At 38.3% G+C, this 25244-nt stretch overlaps 2 protein-coding genes across 5 annotated transcripts; one reads left to right on the forward strand and one right to left on the reverse strand.

The window, feature by feature from the left end:
* Positions 1-1543: 1543 nt before the first annotated feature.
* On the reverse strand, positions 1544-18284 carry LOC110831598 (uncharacterized). 4 transcript variants are annotated; one of them, XR_002543645.2, is made up of 3 exons: positions 15965-18284; positions 14903-15060; positions 1544-1870 (listed from the first exon to the last, which is right to left on the reverse strand). XR_002543645.2 is itself a non-coding variant. In XM_022067787.2 (2 exons), exon 1 carries the CDS (start codon positions 17207-17209, stop codon positions 15992-15994), a length of 1218 nt encoding a protein of 405 aa, XP_021923479.1. In that variant the 5' UTR covers positions 17210-18284; the 3' UTR covers positions 1544-1870; positions 15965-15991. The 4 variants fall into 4 exon arrangements, 3 of the variants coding, with proteins under 3 accessions (XP_021923479.1, XP_021923486.1, XP_087200921.1); XM_022067787.2 differs by lacking the exon at positions 14903-15060; XM_022067794.2 differs by lacking the exons at positions 1544-1870; positions 14903-15060 and adding an exon at positions 6319-6430.
* LOC110831611 (uncharacterized) lies at positions 6358-24880 on the forward strand. The gene is made up of 3 exons (XM_022067808.2): positions 6358-6454; positions 7174-7295; positions 22925-24880. The coding sequence occupies exon 3, from the start codon at positions 23162-23164 to the stop codon at positions 24212-24214; it is 1053 nt and encodes a 350-aa protein (XP_021923500.1). The 5' UTR covers positions 6358-6454; positions 7174-7295; positions 22925-23161; the 3' UTR covers positions 24215-24880.
* The last annotated feature ends 364 nt before the right edge of the window (positions 24881-25244 follow it).

Here is a 25244-nt window from a genome sequence, read left to right on the forward strand (position 1 = left end):
TTGAAACCCACTGTCAAGGCCTCTTGCAGCCTTCTGCATGGTTATTCTTGCTGTAATTTCCTGGTGGTTAGAAATACTTAATAGTAGTTTGGTATGCATGAAAGCCAACCATAAAGGTTCCTGTGATGTCATCGATGCTTGTCCGCCTCCAAGTGTGTAGAGCACAAATAACCATAGAAGTTGACGCGCCTATAAACCCACACACATCACCAAATTGCATGCTTCAAGGACTTTACCCCTCTTTCCGCGCCACTGTAAGTCAACAGTACAGCGTTATAAATACTAACTTTGCTACGCTGCAGTTCTGAGCTGTCTTCATTCCGTTATTCGTGTTGCAGCGTTGTACGATTCTGCTGTGACCTTGAAACATGCAGTTTGATCACGGGTGATATTGTAAGGTACGTAGAAACGTTTCGGGGGAACATAATCCTTCCATCTTCAGGGATAAATATAGAGACTATGTTTCTTCGAAGTGTTGGAATCTACCTGCCAGTTAACGCGGCGTTAAAACCCAGAAGTCTTATCATCGACTTAATCATCTCCGTGTGAATATAATTTCATTTAATGGTTGGTCTTATCAAAGTATAATTCCTTGATGCTCAACGAAAGCTAAGGATAAATATTATACAATGTTGGAGTGATATTAAAAAGCTGCATTTTGTTTCCTTATGACTTGTATTTCCTGTCGATGACATATGATACATGATTTGAAGTTCAATATCTTGTGTCACGAAAGAATGAAATTAGGCTAAAATAATTTCGTCTTGATTGGCTTTTGAATCGATTTATGTACGCATATTTTGGTACGCCCCTGAATGTGTTAAGAAATAATATCACATCCATTTCGAGAGAGTCTCAAAACTGGCTTAAATTTTATGTGTTCAGATCATATGATTCACGCTGTGTATGAGTATAAAAGTCTGTACAAAGGAGAAGTGGTCCCTGAAACGTGCAGTAAATTTACAATTGCCACCTAAACTGAGTATTAATGTAACTTTGGAATGTCGCTTTTAAGGTGGGTTTCGTTTCTCGGGCTGGCGGCCATATTGGGCTTAAAAACTTTACGAAAAAAAAGGTAAAATTAACGTGACGTGTGAATATGAAATTTGACTCTGCGTTATAAAAGGGATGGACATTATTTATCGTTGTATCACGAAGGACGGGAATTTGAATTTCCTGGTGCAAGAATGTGGAAATCTGTGTCGATTTTGGAAATGATAATTATCGACGTCATTATCGTCACGACTTATCGATATTATCGTTACGCTTGAACCACAGAGATTGAGAAGCGATATTTTTATCCGAAATGTTGGTTGCATTGCAAGATCACAGCCCGCATTATAACCTCAGATATCACCTCCAGAAGTCTGTGTTCTCGTGAGCAATTCTTAGATTTTATTTAAATCATCCATACGTACTACAACTGGAATTAGAAGATGAATTTTTTTTTAGTATTGTTAGAAAAATCAGACGAGGAGCAGACTGTGAATAAAATAGAGTTGGAACTCGGAAGGGAGGTGATAAATAAAATATAAGAGACAAATAATTTTTTTTATATATTTAATGTCATATTTATATATTAATTTTTGTAAACTGGCACTGAGTGATGCTACATTTATTATTAGGTTATTTGATCTGATGGGGTAGCACAGTAGAAGGAGACTTTGCCTTTCTGGTGTTCTGCAGCTTGAGTTTACGTCAGGGTGCGTCTTCAAGTGGCAGCCGTGGCGACAGTACAAATAGTCGTCACCAACTTGGAATGTTCTTCTCGACAGACAAACATCTTGAAACCCTTTGTGAAGACGCCAGTCCGGTATTTCGTGGAAATGTTCCCTTGGCTCTGTGCTGCATTCTGTCTTTTGTTGACTCACTGCAGACGTTGAAAATAAAGAAAGAAAAAGGATAACTTAATCTACAGATCTACATTTCAGCAGATATCAAAAGTTTAGCTCAATAACTACAAATCTAGAGGATGCAATGCATTTGTTCTGTATAGAAGATAGGATCATTAATATTTTATTTTGATGTGAAATTTGTGTGGGATAAGGCAATGTGTACAGTTTCATTTTATGTACAAGAAATAAGAAATATCGACGGGCTTGGTTTAACACTTGTTTGAAAACTGAGGTAGTTGCCCCCTATGTGAAAACTGAGGTAGATGCTATACATACATTAGCAAAATATTTTGGAACGAGGAAGTAAAATAAATTTCAGTACAATTTTTTTTAATTGATGAAGTAGCTAATAACAAGGTGGAAAATTGCACTAGTACTATAGAATTAAAAAAATATAGGAAGGTAGCCGTATAATTATATGTAAATTGTGAAATGAAATCAATAATATTTTAATGGAATGGGTACTAAATAAATATTACGTGGGATGAAAGTGGCGCTACTGGACGGAAAAAGTCGGCGTTATGTGGACACAGTCATTTGTTTAGAGAATTCAACAAGTAATTTTTTTAATATATTTTGTATTCGAGGTCCCAGGTTCGAAACTCGTCCTAGATATAGAATATTATATATCAAATCTAAAACTTCTTGACGATGGTGAAGAGTCAGTTGAATAAAAATTTCCTTGGATATTATCCATCGTCTAATAAAATATAAAATGAAAAACGTAAAACGACGTTTCGGAGATGGGACTCTATCTCCGTCTTCAGGTTCCTACACAGTTGGGCCCACTAGATAGAGCTAATCCCTATAACCGGACGTTTTTTTATTTACTAGACGATGGATAATATCCAAGGAAATTTTATTCAATAGAATATTATAGTCGGATATTTCGTGTTTTAGTGAGATTTTAGTAATTTACAAAAGATAATCAATAGAAATTAAGGGAGGAATATAAATGCAGTGTGGTGCAGCAGAACGTATGTCAATTATGTTCCATTTTAAAGAGTTCCCACTGTCGCCATTTTGCAATGTGGAGAGAGAATGTTCTAAGACGGAGTGTAGTATTTTTTTAAACCGAACTGCATGGAACACAATGTATTACTGAAGTCTGAATTTAAATTGGAGTACGTGCAGATAATAACAGGTCTTTATTACAGCTCCCCAAAAAGGAATTGGTTTCCTGCAGGAACCTACAGACATATGAAGATCATAGATCAGTAAGTAAAACAAAAAAAAGTATTTACTTTGTGTTGGACACGAAACGATTGTCACATAACATCTGTAGCTATTATGTACCAACAGAGATTACATCTCTTAGGGCAGCCATAAAGTGTAATGTAGAAGTGTCGAAACGTGTAGCTCGTTTGCAAATAGAATACTTCGTCATTAAGCTTGTGATGTGATGTGATGTCATTTAATGCTCTGCTATAAATTCAGACAAACACGTTGGTACTATGCACTTATCTTTCGCATGATTTTAACTAGAGGAATTTAAACTGGTGAAATTCATCTTAAACTTCTGAAGCAAAATTACAATTTGGAGTAATATTTTTCGAACTATAGAAACAAAATTTGGATGATTTGGATAGGACATGGAATGAATTTTACTTACAGACGAGGTAAAAAATGTATATACGTTTTTTGTATGAAGATTTCACAAGGGAAAAACCACTTTAAAAACTTAAATATCTGTGGGAATATATTTAAATCGATTTTTAAGAAATTTGCCAGTTGTAATATTCTGTGTTGTGACGATATTTTGTCTTGCGAGTGGTTTTATTTTATCGTGAAGATGGAAGCGATATGTTACTACGAAACGTTTATAATTCCCTACAGTGTTATACTGCTCGATACACAGTTCGACATCTTCAGTGCCTCGAGAAGTCTTAAACGAATAAGACTTGAACTGGGCAGTATTCAAATGGCTCCGGGCAGCTTCAATTGGCGGATTTTTATGAGTGCAATAAATACCCTAAACGTAATTAATATCCAGTTCCTGCAAAAATCTGGGATACTGTTGATTCGCTAAGCATGTAGTACGCGCAGGGTAGGCGAAATATACACACATGGTTTTAGTCAAAATATTATGGAAAACCACAAGTGAGTGAGAGATGTAAGGGTGATATTAAAATCGATTTTAAAGTATTTTAGTGTGAGGGTATGGACTGGATTAAACTGGCGCAGGATAGAACTCAGAGTAAATTTTCTTTAGACTTTTATTTTTGTTAGGGATTCTATTATGACAAAGAGCAGTATCACCTGTGATTACACTGATCATGGAACTAAATCTTGTGGATACATCTCTTCGTAATTTGTTTAAAGAGCTTGTGATAAGATGGCAGACATTTTTATTCCACATTTAAAGCAAAACAAATTCTTGTCGCTTGCTGTAACTTGTACCTTGAGGCTGTTTCAAAATCTGCGAGTAGATCCTGTTAATTATAATAATTTAATAAGCATAAACCACTGCATAATTTGGAGCTATTTTGAGCACAACACAGTGAAATATCTAGTGTTTAATGAATAATTAATAATGTAGCCTGGCCTTCGTCTTTTTATCTGAGGTAATTTTTGTATTTTGCTGTCATAATGTCATATTCTGCTCCATTTTAATAATGTGGTAATTATTGTTTTCTGTACAGTCAACTGGTTTGACTGGGTGAGATATATAAATATCACATAAGCTTGTTATTTCATAATGTAAGTGGTATTAATGGAAACCGGACAGTTATATTCACATTCTTGTTTTAGTTAAAAAGTCCGCGTCTCTTTTTGGAACTCACTCACTAAAGGCAGCAAACATTTATCTATGCTTTGGGCGTGCAACACTGAATACTCCAGTGGGAGCACATGAGCAAATACAATGTATTCTAATGTTAAATTTGTAGGTTTTACCTGTGTGTTATTTTTCGTCAACCTACAATGGGTTTCTTTAATTTTACATCATTATTTGTAGACTATGCCATGCATTACTTGTCTGCAGTAGGGTTTATTAACCTCGTCTTACTGTGGTTTCCTATTGAATCACAATACTTCGAATTTTATTTCTTGAAATTTCTAGAATCTTGTTACTACGTTTTGGTGACATTATTTTTTGTTTTCTTAAAGTAGAATGCCAACTGAATTAAGTCAGTGACTGTGACATTGTGTCTGACAACAAGCAGAATTATAAAGTATAATCACAGAAATACATAATAAAAGACGAAATTTATTCATTCGAAAATTAAAGGTACTAGGACACACTTTTGGCATAATATTTTCTGGCACACGGCAGAACGTAGTTGGTTATAAAATTTGTGTTGCGAAATGTTCCAGATAAATTACTCTGTGACTCATGACAATTTTTATTAGTGAGATTTTTATTTGTTCAAAATTCTGGCATGATTTTACGAATAATAATAATACCCTATAAATTTGTGATCACCGAACGCGGGAGAGAATGGATATTGCTCACACTTGATTTTTGTGTGTTCCAAACAGAACATCGCTGGTGAACTGTTTTATAACATTTTATTTCATAAGATAAACATATCTTGAGAAATTGAAGGAGAATTCTATGTAAAATTTACAATGGATTTCCTTATCATATTTACAATTTTATTTTGATTAAATGAGACTAAAACGGATATTTTTTTTTGAAAAATTAGTTTCTAAGAAGGAAATTTTGCAATTATATTTGTTACGAAAACAAAAATTTGACTTAATACGAATATATCAGATAATAGTTATGTGATTTCAGAATAACAAACAATCTGTTAAAAATTTTGATTGTGATTTTTTTTAAATTACTGACGACTGAGCCCTCTGAAGGAACAAAAGAACAGATGCACGTTCATTACCGTACGACAGATGGTTTCAGACATCTTAAGACGCTTTACAGCAAGTGTTGCTCTCAACCCAGTTTTACAGTAACTACCCTGTTCTCCTCGTTTGTTGGAAGCTGCACTTAAAGACTAGTCCAAAGTCTCAGACCAGTTTTTTTTTTTTAACAGTTTGATTTACGTGAGTCAAATTGAAAGAGATTATTTTGGCTGTGTATCAGTTACACGGTTCAGATAGCCATTGTCTGATTTACATACACACTGTATAATAGGGATATGTGAAGACGAGAGTAATTTTCGGTCCTATTCGATTCGATAAAACTGGGAGCGTCACAGGAGAGCCATGCCACCGAGCAATTAGTTCAGTTGTCGTGACTGCCTCATGATAGGGCAACATGAATGTTTCATTACAGCGCAGTCTTACAAAAGAAAGCGTTGATTCCTTTTGAACGTAAGGAAATACATAGCACTCGCCATTATATTTGATTTGCTTTGTTTCTAAGACGTGTGTTTATACTTGCTTCTAGGCTTATGGTGTCGGTTACAGATGATAGCTTTGGTCTGATTTCTTTTGTTTAACGACGTATTTATGAATTGTAAGACTCGTGTGGTTTTTGTTTGTTTTGTTTTGCAGTAAGATGATCACTGGTCCTGAAGAAGTAATTTGTCCGCATTTTCGCTCACCGTCAGCACCCATTATGCGTTGTTGGTACACTGCACATAAATCAAACGTATAATGTAAGTATTGTGTCCACCGCCATTTTTACTAACCATACATTTCATTTTTCAAACCTATTGACTGATCTGAACGGTGTATTTTGTCGGTAGTGTACAATGAAAGTTGTTAGCAACATATAATTTTACTCCAAAAGTCTCTCCTATAAGATCTGTACATTACATGAAACCCAACATTAACTCAAACATTTAAAAAAAAACAAAAAAAACATACCGTTTAATAAATATACTGTGCATGACATAAAATGTGTCCCTGTACACTTCTGAAACGTAATAAGTGAAATAAATACTAATAATAATTAATTTGTAACTTAAATGCGTCATGTTTGTGTTGATCAAATATATATTTATTTTCACAGTCTATACACAAACGTTGTAATTAAATGATGTTGTTAAAATTATAACGTTTGTGTATAGACTGTAAAAATAAATATATAATAATAATTAGTATTTGAGGTTTTTACAGCGGGGTACGAAGATGGCTGTCTTCTGGGTTGTAGCGACTTGTAGTCTGATGGAAGTTTGCCGACGTTTCAGGGGTTTTTGCTGCCTCCATCATGAGTGATACTAATCGTAACAGGCACCTCTGAAACGTCGGTAAACTTCTATCAGACTACACGCCTCAGAAACTCAGAAGGCAGCCGGCGACATACTCGCTTTTATGATAACCTACAATCTCAACGTACGGGAGGGTTTTTAACAGAGCCTAACTCTTATTTCAGGTTTTATGCAGTGTAGTGAACTTTTCACCATCAACAGAACTTGGGAGATCAACTTCGTCTTGATCAGAGGGATACATCTTGCACTCGGCAGAGGAATGGGCAACTGATCGAGTATTTGATAAGTACAAACGTTTCTTTTAATTGTCGGTAATGTACTTAATATTTGTGATGTCATAGATTTGTTGATTAAACATCAAGAATTTTTTATTTAGGGAGCACTCACCACAATTGTAAGGCCTTCATCAGACAAGTTTTTTTGAATATCACAAACATAATGTTTAGATTTCATAAAGGAATGCAGGATTACGTCTTATAAACATCGATATTTGGGGCACTTTGTGAAATAGTTGTTATTAGTTATGGAGCGAGCCATCTTTACTGCGAAACACCGTGTTTGCTTTGTTCCTATCTCAATATTACGTGTAACACTGAATAGGGTAATGATAACTCAGTCCTTACAAATTATAATAATGTTTCATAGAGGAGATACTGCTAACGGATAGATGATTGACAGCAAAGCTTCTTATTCTTAAAGATTATTCCTCAGTACGAATATTAGTTACTACACTTGGGTCACTGGATTTTTAGAATGTGAGACGAGACTTCGACCATCTTACGTGATACGTATTTTCCGGTACTCACAGGTTTCGTAGACCGACCTTGTAGAAGAAAATCAATTCTGTCTGAAACGAATTTGAATCTGGAGAATCATGTGATTAGATGGTATTGTCTAAGATTTGAAGTTATTTTGGCAGTAAAGATGTGTAAATTTGTTAAGACTTTGTGATCTTGTACGTGGTTACAAAAGTTTAAGAAGGAAAACTTATCACATACATCTTTAAAATAGAATTCTAAAGATGCTCCCTTAAAACGGACGCGATTTGTTTCACTGGAAATGTGAATGCCTCGCAACGCTACTTGTTACGTAAAAAATGTAAAGTTTAAAGTTTGTTGTTTTGCACCGGTGAGAAAACATTGTCCCTCACGTTTGGATGGTGGGCATGGAGGAAATGATAAATGTGCACAAAATTTTGGTTGGAATGTCTGATACGATTCGTAAGACTAAAACGTAGGCGGGAAGATAATATTAAAATAGATTTTAGGGGAAATGGATGTGGGACTTGAGGATTGGATGCATCTCTCTCGGAACAGGGACTGAAGAGGGGGATTTTGTGAACACGTTAATGGACTTTCGGGGGTACATAATTTATTGACATTTTCTTGACTAGTTGAGTGTTCTAACAGATTCTCAATAAATATTCTGTTTTATAGAGTTGATTAGGTGGTAGCGTAGTTGTAAAATATGACGTCTTATCCTGGAATGTTAATACGTAGAAAGGTAGGATAGATTAAGGGGTTTTAAAGTGGATTTATCTTTACTGGTTGTAATCGACGGTAGACCAGATCACCAGTTTTTGTAACCGACACGTAGGTGTTATGATGAAAGTAACTTTGTTGTATATAGACGATAAGATTTTCAGTAATGCTATGATAATTTACCAGTTAATGACACTCACTTTTTAGGGACTCAGAAAATAATGAAATATAATAAAAAAAAAGTAACGCGTTTGAGAACACGCATTCCTGCGAATGTGTAGTCAGTTTTCTTTTGTTCGTAAGCAAACTTGTCGGTGAAAAATACAGTAAACATTTAGTGGATGGTTTTTAATGTGAGAGCCACTGATGCCCGTGGACACACACAGTGTTGACAATGAGCTTTGTAGTGGAGCCTTCAACATTTGTTTGACTTAGTCCATACTCGCGAGAGCTTCCTGGCGCCAGAGCCACCCAACATCAGACCCCATCGCTGGGGGGGGGGGCCTTCGTCTTCTCGTAGGAGGATGCTTCTAGTGGCTGCGATGACACTTCGCACGATTGCCATCAACAAATGTACTTTCACCTCCGATTTCGGGAATCACTGCAAATGTTCGCTTTCTCAAACTGACGTCTACAAATTTCAGCTTTTGAATAAAAAAAGGAAAATTAAGGCCGTTTGGGCTTGTAGGTAGATACAGACGTTTCGTAGGAACACACTGCCTCAATCTTCAGGGTAACAGGTCTAATGAGATAAGTAGTAGTATTTTGTTTCTGTCCTGTGAGTATCGTGAACTCTTTCCACGGAGATGAGGTAAACATATTTCAAAGATGACCTCTTATTCTTATCAAGCGTCAAGACAAAGAGGAGATGGATATTTGACTCAACGCGTACACAAATTAATGAATTGTCGTAGAAACTTCAAAATAACCGATTCCATTGCTACTTCATACAATACATATATAACTTATACGTACCCAGGGTTGACCCCGGGTCTCTGAATTAAGGAGACAGCGTCTAGTCATCTGAGCTATGTTACGTGTGCTATAATATCACTAATTAATGTAAGCAGTCTCTTCAAAAGAGACGTAAAAGGATGGAAGAATGGAATTCAATGTCATATAACATTACTGGAGGCGCGTTAGTGGTTTGATGGTGCTAAAATCCAGTTCGCGTTATGTCTTCATTGTGTTTTGTACACGACGTGTTAACACCCTTTGGGTTATAAAGTGATAAAAAAGATTTAATGAACAGGTCTCTCACTATAGCTTTAATATTTAATAGACAAAAAGTGACACTTTCCAAAAGTAAGTGTGTGTGTGTGTGTGTGTGTGTTATAACTATTCAACACTTGGTGCTGGGGGCTGCTGTTTTAATGTGCACGCGAGGTTTTGTCAGTCACTCGGAACACAAAATATCTCCAGGTCAGATATGTCTCTATTGTAAGACTCAAATAGCACGGCTATTCATTGAGCAATACAAACGTTTTCCACGTGTCAAAATCCCCTACGAAACACAATTTTCAGAGCAAGAAATTGTAGCCAGAATGTTCCTGCTTACTCAGGGTGTCGCTGTGGGCAGCCGACTAAATCTTTATAATACATACTGGAGACACCGTCATTGCTTCTTAGCTTTACAATTCGAAGTTCTGAGGTGAAAGACAAACACTTCAAGAAATTATTCACGGGCCTATGTTTCATATAAATAGGTCGAAAATTAAACTATTAATATTTAAAGCTTTCACGACGCATTAATATTATAGAATTCTCTAGGGCTATCAGTCATATTAATGACGAATCAAAAAGCAAGATTTCATAAACTAGATCTGTCTTCATCATCAGCGTCACCAACCCTGATGGAGTCTCCAGACCGTTAGTTTTTGATTCAAAATTGACTATGAAAAAAGCCTGAAGACTATTTTATACCATATCCGTTTAAGTTCTGTGTGAATTTTATAATATCGATACGTATTTTTTGTAAGTATTTAAAGGGACGTACATTGTGCCTTATATTTTTGAGCAGGCGCTTTGAAAACACAATTTTCTTTCGGCTGAGCTGCTTACATCTGACGTCCCTAAGTCTAAAACGAGATCGGGGCGCCGCTCTGGACCGTCCTGGTTGGACTACAGCCCCGGTAGCAGTCTGATGTCTTGCAGCAGTCCGACTCTGCAAGACTTTGCTTTGGAAACTCGTTTGTAATTAAGGGCCTGTTGTCCGACAGCGCTGCCATGCTCTAATGACCACTAAACCTGGATGAAGGAGACTGTTCTTATCTGGAGCGTTAATCGACAATCAATTCGATAATGTGCCATTAGAACAGGGGAACTGGGTCCCACGGCTCAACAAAAACACTTCCAAGAAGTTCTATTCACCTGAAAATACAAAACGCACTGCAGACGAGATTATATCTACAATCATTGCACATCTGCGGCAGTAATATCCGGGCATTTTTTATATATTGTTATTAGTGGCCGGGAATTAGAATCATTCCCTATTGTATCACCGCGTAATATATTTTAGAGTTTGTTGAGTGTTTATTATCTTGAGGGTATCAGCTTTGATTTCAGGTTTTTCAATATATTTTTTGCAGTTATAATGACATTGCGTCAACTACTGATGTTATGAAGCGTAGGAAACTGGATGTAAGTTGATTCTGGATGTTCACGGAGTCATTCTGGGACGTCTTTAATTACTTCTATATGAATATGAAGGCAATCAGAATAAATTAGTGACTACATAACTTAGCAGTCAAAGTGTGTGGAGCTTAGGTTTTATATTTCTATTGGTTTAACCGGAGTAGATATGTAGTCTGGACATTACGAAAATGTCGTGATAAAATCAAAAAGAAACATTATCTGTCCATTTGTTTCAATTTTGTACATATTTAATTTAGGAAGGGATTAATGTACAATACGAATATTATTATTACATTCGATATGTACTACCCATAAAGCAATTTGTGCTAATTAAAATGTGTTTTAACAAAACCTACGATTAAGTCTATAAGTAAGGACTTAAGTAAAATTAAATATTTTGTAACAGATAATGAAGGTCAGATTAAATTTGGACAGTGCTTAAAATGTTAAAAATTGCCATATAATTAAGTCTGCGATGTGCCTGCTTTGTTTTAAGTTTGTATTGGCTTAAAACGCGGTCTGCTACATTAGGATAATATAGCAAGTTGATGATATCCGAGAACAGGGCTGATCCTTGGCAACTGCAGAAGTTATAAAGCTTCTAAGGCCTTTGAAGATGCGCGTTATCCTGATATTGAAGAAATACACGACATAACTGAAGAGCGTGGGCGTTATGTTTCACCTCCCAGCATAAATTTATGCTTGACCGTCGTCATAAATGCTGCACAGTGACTCAGAATGGCTGATTAAAATTCTACTGTACTAGTTTAAGTCAGTCTTCGTCGCCATGTGGGTTCTTCACTCGCTAATTGTGACAATTACTTTTTCCATCATGTCGTCCAGAACAGCAGAAGTTTTACTGTCAGAACAAGAAGCAATCTTGACAGCAAATTAAAGCAGACTAGTTTACATCGCTGTAAACTGAACGCGGAGTTATCTTTATGAAAGTTGCCTGATGTTGCGGTAGGGACAAGTATTTGTAGAAAGGTACATAACCAGTGCGGGTATTTCTTAATATTTAATATGTCATATCATATCATGTAAGTATGACAAATCATAATCATGTCCAGACTTCTGATCTCTGACCCTGACAGCCTTGCTCTCAAAACCGGACTGCTACCAACTGGTTCACGTTACTTTCGAAATGCAAACTTGGAGTTGTTTGACGTGTGAAATGCAAATATTTGTATCTGGTTAAAAGGATCTTACCTTCCAGGATCAACCGCTCGGTAGGCTATATACTGACGGGCTACGGGCTTAGTTGACCGAGGTTTGAATCCCTGAACGAGAAGGACTTTCCACCCCCGCCAACACGTCCACACAGTCTCCTGTTAAATAAGTTTTAGGGTGGGGACCCTCCGATTGTTCTGTTAACAGTTTTTGCAGACCGCAGCGTTCATTTATGACATCGAAGGCTCTCACAGTGGTAAAGATCCGTGTTGTGGTCATCTGGGTTTTAATTCAGTAACTCACATGGAAAGAGCGGATAAAGTACATTTCTTTCACCTTTGTTTTAAAAGCATTGACTTAATCGGATCAAAGAAAAGTTCGACATATCTCGTCGTATGTAATTCGGTTAAGTTCATGTCACATGAGAGGCTTATGGACATGGCTTCTTGCTGTCTTTAAAATATAATTTCACTGCACGATGGGCGGATCAGGGGGCGTGAATGTACAGAGGACGGCTGAAAGTGGGTGGGGTGGCTTTGAGAAAGGCTGTCTAATGATCACAGAGAGAATGTTTTGATATGCTGAGGAGGTGAAAGTAGGTCCACCAATCGCAGGATGGTGGGGGGAAAAATGAGAGCATTGCAGCATCATAGAAAGAATTTTTAATGGCGCTGTCACGTGAGTGGATTTAGTTAGTTTATTTAACGACGTTACCTTATCTGCGTAAATTATACGTTATGGATGTAAAACTGAATGGTTTAGTGGACGATGAATTGGCAAGGATGTAGAAGGAAGGAGAGATGAATTTTACCCAGGATTTGTACCAGAATTTGGCCGGGAAAAAATTAGAATAACCAAGAGCTTTGTTTGGGTTTCTTGCTAACAGATTCGCCACCGTCAGAAATTAATATCTTTTCGCATCGCAAGAACGACACTCCTGCAGTAAAGCCTGACGGACATTGGCCATTATATTTTGGAGTGGATTTAAGACACCGACTTCAAATTACGCGTTGATGCTTAGAATTTTTATGGACTCCAGCGGTTGATATAAAAAACATAGAAGAATGTCACCTTCAAGTTCTTGTTTATAACTATATCTTACAGTGTTTATTACTTTGAAGGTTTCATCGTGATAACTGAATGGACGGTTCATTTAAACGCAGTATAAATTGGGGTGTCCGTCAATTGGGGGTCTTATATAAGAATGAAATTCTTTGTCAGGAGACGCGTTTTCATTGTTCTGTATAATAACAGTGATGAGAGTGCAGAAAATGTTTTACCGTGGCGCCGTCATTTCACCGGAGGCTTTAAGAGCGGTCTATATAAATACATTTTGACATTCTTAAACGAATTCGTTATTTCTTATGAAATTCATAAAAAATGGAGACTCATAATGAAATGATCTCTTCCGTCCGCCCCAAACCACCTGTAATGTAAGTTCAAGAGAATTTGTTTTTGAGTTATACCGATCTGCACGTCAGTCCATGGAGCAGAGTACTTGATAAACTGATAGTCGCTCAGATAGTTAATAACTTCCATGACTTTTATGGTACTCGAATTTTCATGATCATGTTTACAAGTCTCAACACCGGTCCCTATTCTGAGTGACATGAATGCAGGCCGTGATATCCCACCCTTTTTCTTGAAGATACATTTTCTGTGCCTATGTCTAGTCATCTCTTAGTTTTTCCCATCAAACTTTCTTCAAGTCAGTATGATTTTTTTTATAAAGGTGATTTACTGCACAGGATATTACTAAAGTTTTCTGTCATGAAGTATAGAGCTGAGTTATTTCACTCTATATTCTGGTAGCAGTTAACCGACGCATTAGTTTTCCCATTTTACACTCGACAACATGTTATGCGAGTGTGGTTTACCGACGTTTCAGGAAATTACAGTAGTAATAAAATCCAGCTTAAAATATTCCGTCCATTTAATAAAAATGCCTGTAAAAGAGAAAGTCAAGATTATGTTCTTGTATAATAAGCCGTTTTTGTATCATCTCTAAAATACTATTCGCGAGAATTGTGCTTCTCCGTCCTGATATGGAAATGGGTAATATTGAAAAGTGAAAGTTGGCAAGATAATAATATGATTGTCTAGTTGGGGGCTAGCAGTGTTTGTGGCGACCTCTGCCAAGTTACTTTCCTGCGTGACTTTTAAATGCCTCTTGCAGTGGTCTGTACCAAAACTATTAGTCGAATTATATGCTGGACAGGGAAGTAAATTTCCACAATCTACAGTGTTCCTAACCACCAGATGGTTAACTGCCTACTACTGTACCCCAGAAACTTTCTTCCAGTATTCTTGAGACTGCTAGGACCACATATTTATTCAAAGAGAGGAGATAAAGGTCGAAATAATTCTGTCCAAACTTTCTAAAAAGTGGCCAGGTACAGTGACTCTTGAGTTTATTATATAAGAGAACAGCATTTTGCTTTAAAGATGCATATATTAATAATGTCTGCAGGTGGGTTAAAATTTGAACTGACTACTATAACTGAAATTGACGAGACTACTTCGATATCATCGCTTATGGAACCACTAAACTTTCCAGCTATCTGATTTTACTGTTTACGACAAATGACAACTTTCTGACAGATATTACCTTAAGCAGGTTCAGTAGCCGGAAGTTAAGAGCCTGGCTAAAGTAAAGTCGTCACAGACGATCATTAATCGCGATGACTTCAAGACGTTCGGTTCGAAACTCGGCCGGGATACCCGTTATCCTGAGTGAGATGTCTCGTGATGTTTCAGTCTGTCCAGCTGATTGACAAACAATGGCCGTCTGAAGTCTTTATCTATAAGCCTATTACACAGCTTAACGTATTCACCTGAAGCAACATCTTCCCTTCTATAACTTCAGAATCAATCAGCTTTGGTTATAATTATTAGTACTGAAGAAAATGTTGACCCAGTTACTAAAATTCAGTGTAATGATTTTATCAATATTAAGACAAAAACAATTGATCGAAAAATTACAGTTCTCAACAGCTGGATTTTGGTACATAAGCTGAACGTTAAATTATTTAAAAAATTAAGAAATATTATTTTAATATTTTAAACTTTATGTAACTTAAAGCTTGACAAGGGAATTATTTAAGGAACACTGATTAAACAGAGTTTTGTTGTTGATCGTTTTAAACTGTGTTAAGAAAAATTATCTTGATATGTGATAACTTAGTTGGTGACGTAACACATTCAATTGAAGTCGTCCTGAATATACAGTTAACTGATTTTCACAAAACATTGCATGTGATGCACCTTTCCTTGTTAGGTGACTAATGTTTTAATATTGTTTTATAAATTATTATCTCATGCAATTCAACCCTCATTAAAGAAAATTTCAACTGAAGACAGTTGCTTGACAATTTTCAGAATTATTCGAATTACACCTAAGAATTGAATTAAGAATTCGCATTTCGTAGAAAAGTTAAGATGGAAAAGAAATTGCCATTTTTTGGTACAATTTGTTATGAGAATTTCGCTAAAACAAGAAACCGAATAAAATATTTTAAAATTAGAAAAGAATTATAGTTAGACGACGTCATTTATTAGAGATGGCCTCCCTTACCGATGGAATTTATAGAAATAAGAAATTATAAGTTTTATCATAACTGCCAGTCACAAATTACACATGTCGAAAATTCTATCTCCACTGGACACTTACTTCTAAATATGGAAGAGGTTTGTGATGTCATGAGATTAGCAGGTGATCCAGATCAGGCGAGTCCAAGGAATCATCATCGAATACTAACAAGGCAGAGTGTTCTTCAGCCGCGTGCTCCTCGAAGTCTACGGGCGTCAGGCAATGTTGACTGAGGTCTGGGGACTGGAGTACCGGTGTTGAGAGGCACAGTTGAGAGTTTGGGGCGCAAGGATGTTGATGTTGAAGGCACTGTCGATCTACAGCTGGAGACAGCAGGCAGTGTCGGCTGTGACCGGCACAGGGATGGTTATCGCACAGGTTACCTGTTGAATCTGACGGAATACAATGAGTCGTAATGCCAAGCTCTGAAGATAGGATATTCTGGCTATGGTTACAAATTGTTCTTTGAATTTCAGGCGAGGAACTGATATTCTGACGATTGTTTTCTGGTGGAGGAGTAATCCTGTGTCGAATGTGGTCCGGCGAAGACATGCGTGTCAGGCTGACAGAAGTGAAGCATTGCTTCGTGAAATTTGGGGGAGTGCGGTCGGGAGGTGTAAGGCATTGTTCGCTGAACGTGAGCGATTCGCCATCCGAAATGAGTCGTAGACTACCATTACTACTGTTACTGCTACTGCTGATGGAATTTGGATGCTGAAGTGTCGGAGCTGGAACCTCGGACATGTGGATGAAACTGTCGGCCTGTTGCAGCGCTTGGCTCAAGGAGGCGATGTACTTCATGGCGAGTCTCAGCGTCGTAATCTTTGTGAGTTTCTCGCTTCCGATGCTGTCGTTCTGGCTCTGGTGAGCGGACGTCGAGATGTGAGGCACTGCGCGACGGAGCGTCTCGAAGGCGGCGTTGATCTCTCGCATTCGGTCTCTTTCTCGGGCGTTGGCCGTCTTGCGCCGATATTTGCTTAGGGGCGGTGGCTTCTGTTTCGGCCGGGAAGCTGACCCCGCTCCAGAATTAGCACCTCGCTTCGCACCTCCCGTGTGGTCAGAATCCTCCGATTCGGAGCGTCTCGGCAAGGATCGCGGTCTTAGTGAATATTTTTCGCCACTGTTGCCAGCCTTAATAGACGACTTCTCACTCTCCTTTACAGCAGATTTTTGTTTGTTATCAACGACAGAAAATGCTCCACCGTTGTTGTTATTGGAATCCAAGTGCAAGGCAGGGGCACGCGTTGCTGAATGCTGCTGTTCCTGTTGTAGACGTTGATGAGATGCGATGACGTCACTCACTACACTGTGCACTAAGGAACTCATCCTCACTCATACGGGCAATTCAATTTCCAGTTTATTACAGTTCCAGGTTTTACCTTAGATTGCTGTGTATTTCTTTTAATGTTACTGACCCTTGACGAAAAGTGACCCTGAGGCATCGGCCCGCGCGTGCTGAGGTTAACCTTGGCGGTCAGCTGCTTGTTTGTCCCTTCCGCCTAACGGCATAAAACGATTAGGTCCATAGATCGACAGCTCTTCATATCCATCAGGCACCTGCATTTTAAATATCACACATTTTTGACGTGTTTTACACAGTTTCGTGACAGGAACCACAGATACACAGCTTTTGATAAGTGATTTTCAGGTCTCAATTTATTCTGTATATTGGAAATATTATTTTTCACATGGGCGTAGTTTCGAAAAAAATATATTCGTTGTTAAAACGTTACATAAGAAGGAATGCAGCCCGTGTCGTTGCGCTCATTGACGACGTCTTGTTTGAACGCGCGCAGCGCTGTGGCAAGTAGCAGAACACTGCAAGTGACTGATGAGGCGTGAAACTCGACATCCGCACAAAAACACGGAGCTCGTTCAAATGCAACATCCAGCAGATCTTCACTAAATTGAATACATTAGGCACGTGCTCACCGCTTTTAAACTATACACGTCACAATTTTGAAGCACATAATGTCCTATAATACATCAGTCTCAAATTATCTTAGTATTTCCTAAAACGAAAAATAGCCACTATTAACACCACATCACTCACGTGCACTTTAGGAAAATTCGTTTTTCTGCTTCGTAATTCACAATGTCATTGTTTTCTGGAAAAGAATCATTATGTCGGAAATATTTACCATTCTTATTCTATTTCTCATGACTTTTCTACGTCGTACATATTACACGTAAAAGATGTTTCCTTTTTGGGGACAAATTTCGTACACGGGATTTGATGTGCAAAGTTCATGTCTTATTCTAGCGTCGGAATCTCCACTTCATTTTTACTTTCGAAACCACAAGCCGCTATGCAGTGCCGCGTCTACACATTTTTCAAATGTTGCGATAAAAGTTATCTCCATTGAGACCGACACTATACGCACCTCTCTTGGTCAATGGACCAGCGGTGACTGACAAGATATCCAAGAAGCCAGCATAGCCAACCATAGGATGCTGAGTGACTACTCCGTAGTATGAGAACTGGAGCTAAGAGTTTTAGCTGGACGGTGCTGCCACTTAGCGGCCGAGACCGGAATCTCAGCTAAGCTAACTTGATTTGATGTTTTGATAGCATTTCACGTTTTTAACTGATAAACTATTGTTCTTGAAGCGTATGTATAACGATGAGGAACAATATCTCTTTTTAAAGGGCTTTGTGTAAGATAAATTACACAACCATCAACAATAATTAGGTGTAAAATTCTAATTGAACTACATATAAAGTCTTACTTTTCAGTGATATTAATGTGAGAATACACAAGATTTAGAGCTCTTTCAATCAGAAGAATGTGAATATCAGCTTGTACATTCATTGGATTGCAGACCGGATGCATTCAGTTAGTACAGCTGATAATGAGAAGTACTGCTGCACCGAGGAGGGAACATTGTGCTTTTATAATACGACTCACGATCTTAACAAAATACCTTGGGCGTGATGCTAAAGCTTTAGATCTTTATTTATTCTCAAGATTTGGAAGGATGGAGGTAAATTATCTAGTTAAAACAAGGTGGCCGTTTATAGCACTTGTTTCTTTGTAAAGAACATTTGCGAATTTTAGCGATAAGGGAATCTCGCGTGGGAGAGTATCTGCAAATTTTTCTTAATACCATACCAAAAATTGATTCAATGTTTGGAGTCTGTATTCTGGTGGAGGTTGTGCCATTTTGTGTATGTGATGTGTCGGCCGAGGTTCTGCACGACCGATCTCGATATTCTAGAGACCGCGGCGCATGTACGCGATAAAAAAAATAAGCCTGCCCTTTTGAACTCTAGGACGGGATGGGCACTGAATTATAACCCTGTCTACCTTGTCAAGAAAATTTCAAGTTCTTGTACCCGCTCAAAGTCCTGGAGTTTACCCACTTGGATAACCAGTTAAGTAGTACTTTATTCAATCCCATCTTAGGGGAACATATTGAAGAATAAAATTGCAATTATCTTACTAATGTTGCAATGGAACTCGTTTCATATAAAGTGTTTTGTTTTATAATCAGTATTGTATTTACTTTTACGAGAAAGTAACTACGTAAGCCAGTCACATTATGGATCGGAGTACTTTTTTTTAGTTAAAATTACGTTAAGCCAGTCAGAAAAGTTAATCGGCTTTTATGGAATCGGGTAATTATTTGCAGTGTTTACAAGAACCCGACAGTTGATCCTATCCTGAGCCAGATGAGTTTGGTCCCACACCCTCGCAACAAATGTCTCTTAAGATAAATTATAAATTCATGTCTTAATCTCTAACCCTGGGGTTCGGTATCTTTTAGGCTGCTTAATCTGACCATGTAGTTGGATATGACGTGACGAACTACACATCTGTTCTCTTGCTTGCCTACTTAGATGTTATTTTGAATTGTAACGTGAAAATTATACCCAGTTTCAATGCGTATTTACATACAGGTGTCTACTGAAGGTGTACAGAAGAGGAAAGTCATTCTTATCATTTTATAACACTACTAGTCACATTAAGTGCAACAAGAAACTGCCATGACACACTTATTCTCTATACCAGTCATTAGACGGAGAGCAAAGTATAACCAACGCAGACAACTAGTTCTCAAGCACCTTGTCATGAAGACTGAGTCCTCTCGCTTCACCAGGGACTTAAATAAATATACATATGTTCTTATTACACACAATGAAAACACGATGGTAAGTGCAAAGAGTGATCATCAGACAACATGAAAATATTTCTTTTTTCATGGTGCTTAGTTAAGCAAACGTACACTCCACCTATCTTAGCAAAGGCACAGACGTACGTGTTGCATTAATACGCGGTTTTAAAGATGTTGGATCCCGGTATAGATGCGCGAGTCTGTAATTAAAAATTAAAGATTTAGTTGACTTGGGTTATCAATCTAGTATTGGGCTGTTGTAAAGAAGGTAATGGACATCTTTATTCCATAAGAGGAGAGAAATTTATTGATGAAGATCAATTAATTGGGTAAATTAATCGATGCAGTGAAAATTCGAGCAAAGCACGTTTTGAGACACGTCACTAGTAATTAGTTATAGATAGGCTAACGACAGAATCGAGTTATTGCTGCAGGCACACGTAGTTTTAGTGGGATTTGTTAAGAGAGAGTTCTTCGTTTGTTTCGTGGTTGTGCCCAGCAAATATCTTCTTATAGGAAATACCCCTGAAACTCTGGTCGATGAATCTGATATTGAAACTGTTGAGTTTTGTCACGTAGGACTGCATGCACAGTACGACGAAGTTCTCGAATGGAGACGTGGACTGCTGTGTCTTGGCGAGAGCAGAGACACGGGCATGATCAGGCATTACTCTGGTCCAGTAAAGGGCGGGATGTGGTGGATTGTAAAGTAAGAAAGCTTTCACTCTTGCGTAAACGGGATCAACTGAACTGTGTGTCTGCTCTATGCCGTTAGTATTTCTTTGTTGCAAGGTGTAGGGCTATTACGCTTTCTGAGAAATTTTAGAAATTAGAAAGCAACTAATCGTCGAATTCTATATATTGGTCCAGTTCTCAGAAATATGGGACTTGAGCATTGTTTTGAAGTCCTATATTGTAGCTCACATATTAAGTTTCATTAATTAAAGCGAGCAGTATTCGAAAGAAGAAGTTGATAATTTTCTTGTAATATAAACGTTGGAATCAACTGTATACTTTTAGCAGGTCACGAAATGACAAATAATATTGGTCGTGCAGTTTGAGTGGTGGTGACTTATTGTGTTTTCTTTTACGTAAGAACTATATTTTTAAATATTATTTAGACGAATGTGGCTTCAAAGGACTAAGACACGATACGTTAAATAAGAGAAGAGTAATGTAATTGTGCGTAGTTTGATTTTTACATTTCCGGAAAATTTTTAATAGCCTATACACATTCGTAAAATGTCTGAATTAACGACGTTAAAATTAATTTATTATTTAACAAATGTTATACGTATTTATATATTCAAATTTATTTATATATATGTAAAAAGAAATATGTAGCGTGACATTTCGGTTAAATATTGCCTGTAGATTTTATATAGCGTTTATTAGATACTTATTAAAACGATAAAGCTTTATATTTTATTAATGACAAGTTAGAGATTTGGAATAGTGAGTACTTTTGTTTGGTAAATTGACAATGCCTGTATCTTGAGTCGCCTTTTAGTGACGCCCACTTCTTGTCTTAAATGAAATGCTGTAATTCTGTGAACCACTTAGGAGTCAGATTAAAAAAAAGAAATATAAAGTAACAAGGTACCAAACTGTTCACCCGTCGTTGCAAGTGAGAGCACTTGCAGGCGGGCAGGCAGGCCGCATCGCGCAAGACAGAAGCTTTGACTGTTACCTCATCTGAAGTCAGTCACTGGTCCAGCACGCGCAGCATCCTAGCTAGCACGGGCCGCACTCAGTCTGTGTGCAGTGGCCCATCGAGGCAGACCAGTTTGATAACTTCGCCAGCATTCGAGCAGTCCGCTCGGCCGGAGATACCAACGCGCGGGTACGACACAAACCTAACGCCACTCAGTCGGATGGAAGTGGTGGCGCTAGGAACATAGGACATTTTGAGTTTTCAGCATAAAACGTTTAAAGCAGATACTGAAATATACATTAGACTGCAAATGGCTGTGGAAATACACCCGTCGGTTGAGCTGTGTGAAGGACGGTGGTTCAGGCCTCAGCGGGCGAGTTGACAAGTGTTTCTAAACGTACTTTAAATCATCACGAGAGCTTCGTATGAGACAATGAACATATCCTTTGAAAGTTAAATCTCTTTTATATTATAAGAACGGTTGACTGGATCTGGAATTAGTTTACAATCAATATACAAAGTCTTTATTTATTTTTTGTTTAAATACGAGTTACATGACGGATTGGAAGAAATAGTTAAGACAGAAGTGAGACTATGAATTTTGACTGTTTTTTGTTGAAGTTTCATTTTCAAACTAAACACATTTTAAAGAGTTGACAAAAGTGTTCACAGTGTCTTTAAATAAGTTAATATTATGCATCGTGCCGACGTTATAAAAGTTACGGTAAGAGTAATGATTCGTGCAGTGTACTATCATGAAGTGAAAGTTGTATTGTGAATGGTGATATTAACCCGGACCGCCGCTTATATCGCCACTTTTATCTGGAACGGCGGTAGTCTACAACAAAAAAGGATTAAAAAATATTTAAGCCAGAAAGAGACGGTGTCATTCATTCTGCTTGTAGCTTCTGGTTTATTTAACAAGAATCTTGGCACAGCAGCAGAGTGACCCGGCGTCTGCATACAAGACGAAAACGATAATTTCGCGTGATGCAGTGTGAACATGACGTCCGCCTGCTGTATAAAATTTTTTTAAAAATAATTTAATATTCCTTTTAACATACTGTTCTTTTGACAAGGGAGAACAAGATAAGTAAAAACAAATTGTTATAAATGCTGCAGTATTATGTTTCTTGTTCCGCTCTTCCAGTATGGGTTTTAAATTATTTTTCCAACACCTCTGCGATGTAAATATTAAGTTGCTGTGAGTGTGCATTAAGCAGGCTCAAAATTCCTATTCTGTGACCTGACGAGATTGGAATTTCCTTCAGGGCAAATCACGTCAAGAAGTGCAAGAACTCAGTATAAGACTCTTGACACGAGTTGTGTGTGATAAGGGGCCTGGCTCGTCGTAAATCCTCAGCAGCTGCAAAGTGTTCGCTGACGGTATCATTGTAACGCATCTACTGACAGAACCGTAAGGTTGCAAAGTGAATTAACTTGAAGCGTGTTGCAACAAAAGTTTTCATGCTTGAGAGAAAGTGACTTATGTCACAGAACTGGCGACGATGACCTCTTTGACCCTCCTGCCCTCGCTGCCCGTTGGGACGGGTGTCCGAAAGTCCGTGGTGTTTAATCCAGTGAGTGGGAAGGAGCAGACCGACCCCAATAACAATGCAGGGGGCGCCGCCACCAGTACAGAGAAGCAGGATGATATTTCTTCGGCGCCGAAGCGCGGTGATAAGTACTCGCTGAGACCACGGTCTCTGCAGAAACGGGCCGAGACGGAGCAGCGCGGCAGGGCTGCTGTCAATTCGAGGTCCAAAAGAGGTGACGGTACGAACAGGCCGAAACAGAAACCACCTCCCCTAAGCAAATATCGGCGCAAGACGGCCAACGCCCGAGAGAGAGACCGAATGCGAGAGATCAACGCCGCCTTCGAGACGCTCCGTCGCGCAGTGCCTCACATCTCGACGTCCGCTCACCAGAGCCAGAACGACAGCAGCGGGAGCGAGAAACTCACAAAGATTACGACGCTGAGACTCGCCATGAAGTACATCGCCGCCCTGAGCCAGGCGCTACAGCAGCCCGACAGTTTCATCCACATGTCCGAGGTTCCAGCTTCGATACTTCCGCCCCCCAGTTCCATCAGCAGTGGCAGTAGTTGTAGTGGTAGTCTACAACTCATGTCAGATGGGGAATCGCTCACGTTCAGTGAGCACTGCCTCACACCACCAGACCTGAGGCAGCAAAGTCTCACGCCCCCGGACTTCACGCGGCACTGCCTCACTCCTACTGATCTTACACCCCCGGATCTCAGTAGGCACTGCCTCACACCACCAGATCCGAGCCAGCACTGTCTTACATCTTCGGAGTTCAACAGTCGTTGCATGACGCCGCCGGACTTGAGTCATCAGTGTCTAACCCCACCCGACCTAGGTCAGCACTGCCTGACACCGCCCCACTGTCTCACCCCTTCTGACTTCGCTGACCATTCGCTGACAGCTGCGGATTTTGGAGACTCTCTTACACCCCATGACTTCAGTACTCATTCACTCACACCTTCTGATTTTGGAGACCCGTGCCTCACACCCCCAGAGTTCAGTGACCTCGCACCATGACAGTTCGGTGGAATTTTGCTCTAACAATGACATTCGTGGCCCCAGTTAACAGAAGAAGTGCGGGAGCCAAGGAAGGCCAGTTACTCTCTTACGTTTAGCATAATACATATCACAAGTATCTTACAAATGCCGTCCTATATTACGTTGTGTGTTTTATGAAGGTGTAACTGCTGTATTCAGGCCTCAGATGCGTATTTAATTGTTTGATGTAAATCACCAGTGTCTTCATAAAAAAATTATTCTTTTTCCAACGTTGTCGGGAACAGAACTTCGCCGTTTCTGTTCTCTTTCACCGTTTTATAATTTACATCTCGATGAAGTGATAAATCGGTGTTCGGTGAAGAGTCGATTCCAGCTTCGACATAACGTTGCGTGTGGGATACATTGATCCACAGGACTTAATTTATTTACCTTGTACACTTCGAAGGCTGGAGTCGCGGGCAGTAGTGACTCCCATCTGTATAAGAGAGCCGTCTTAACGAGAGAAAGAAACTGCCTTGACATGGAGGTCGCAACATCGAGACCTCATTCTTCGAAAGGACAAAAACCTTTATTTATCGTTATATCAAAAATCGGAGAGAAAATAAATAAAACGTTCAGTTGGTCTGTTTTATCGTTGTAACTGTGTATTTTAATAGAATGATAATAAAAATTAATAAATCAAGACATGTAAAATGTTACTAGTTGTTAAAAACGACAAATCAGATAGTCCCAGCTGAAGGAGAAAGTTTAAAATGTTTACTTTTTTTTTACTATATTGAATATATTACGAAACGTTATACAATGTATATGCAAACATGTCCTATTTTCGACTTTGTTTTTGTGAATTAAAGAAGACAACACAAACGTAATTTAACTTAACAGCTTACTGCCATGCTAAGGACATAAGTACGAATAATTATTTACAAAGTACTTTTAAATAGCTGTACCAGAAAAGTTTCAGCCATTTATTGTTTCACATTGAATATTTTAATTCTGAGGATTTTTAACGTGTTATTATAAATGTAAATTTTTATCGAAAACATATCCG

Source organism: Zootermopsis nevadensis, unplaced genomic scaffold (genome assembly GCF_977971745.1).
Source record: "Zootermopsis nevadensis isolate Lab colony 2312 unplaced genomic scaffold, Znev_1.0 Znev_ptg000008l, whole genome shotgun sequence".
NCBI classification, from domain to species: Eukaryota; Metazoa; Arthropoda; class Insecta; order Blattodea; family Termopsidae; genus Zootermopsis; species Zootermopsis nevadensis.

Coding starts and splice junctions, on each gene's coding strand:
- LOC110831598 (XM_022067787.2), bottom strand. CDS start 17,209: ATGAGTTCCTTAGTGCACAGTGTAGTGAGTGACGTCATCGCATCTCAT.
- LOC110831611 (XM_022067808.2), top strand. CDS start 23,162: ATGACCTCTTTGACCCTCCTGCCCTCGCTGCCCGTTGGGACGGGTGTC.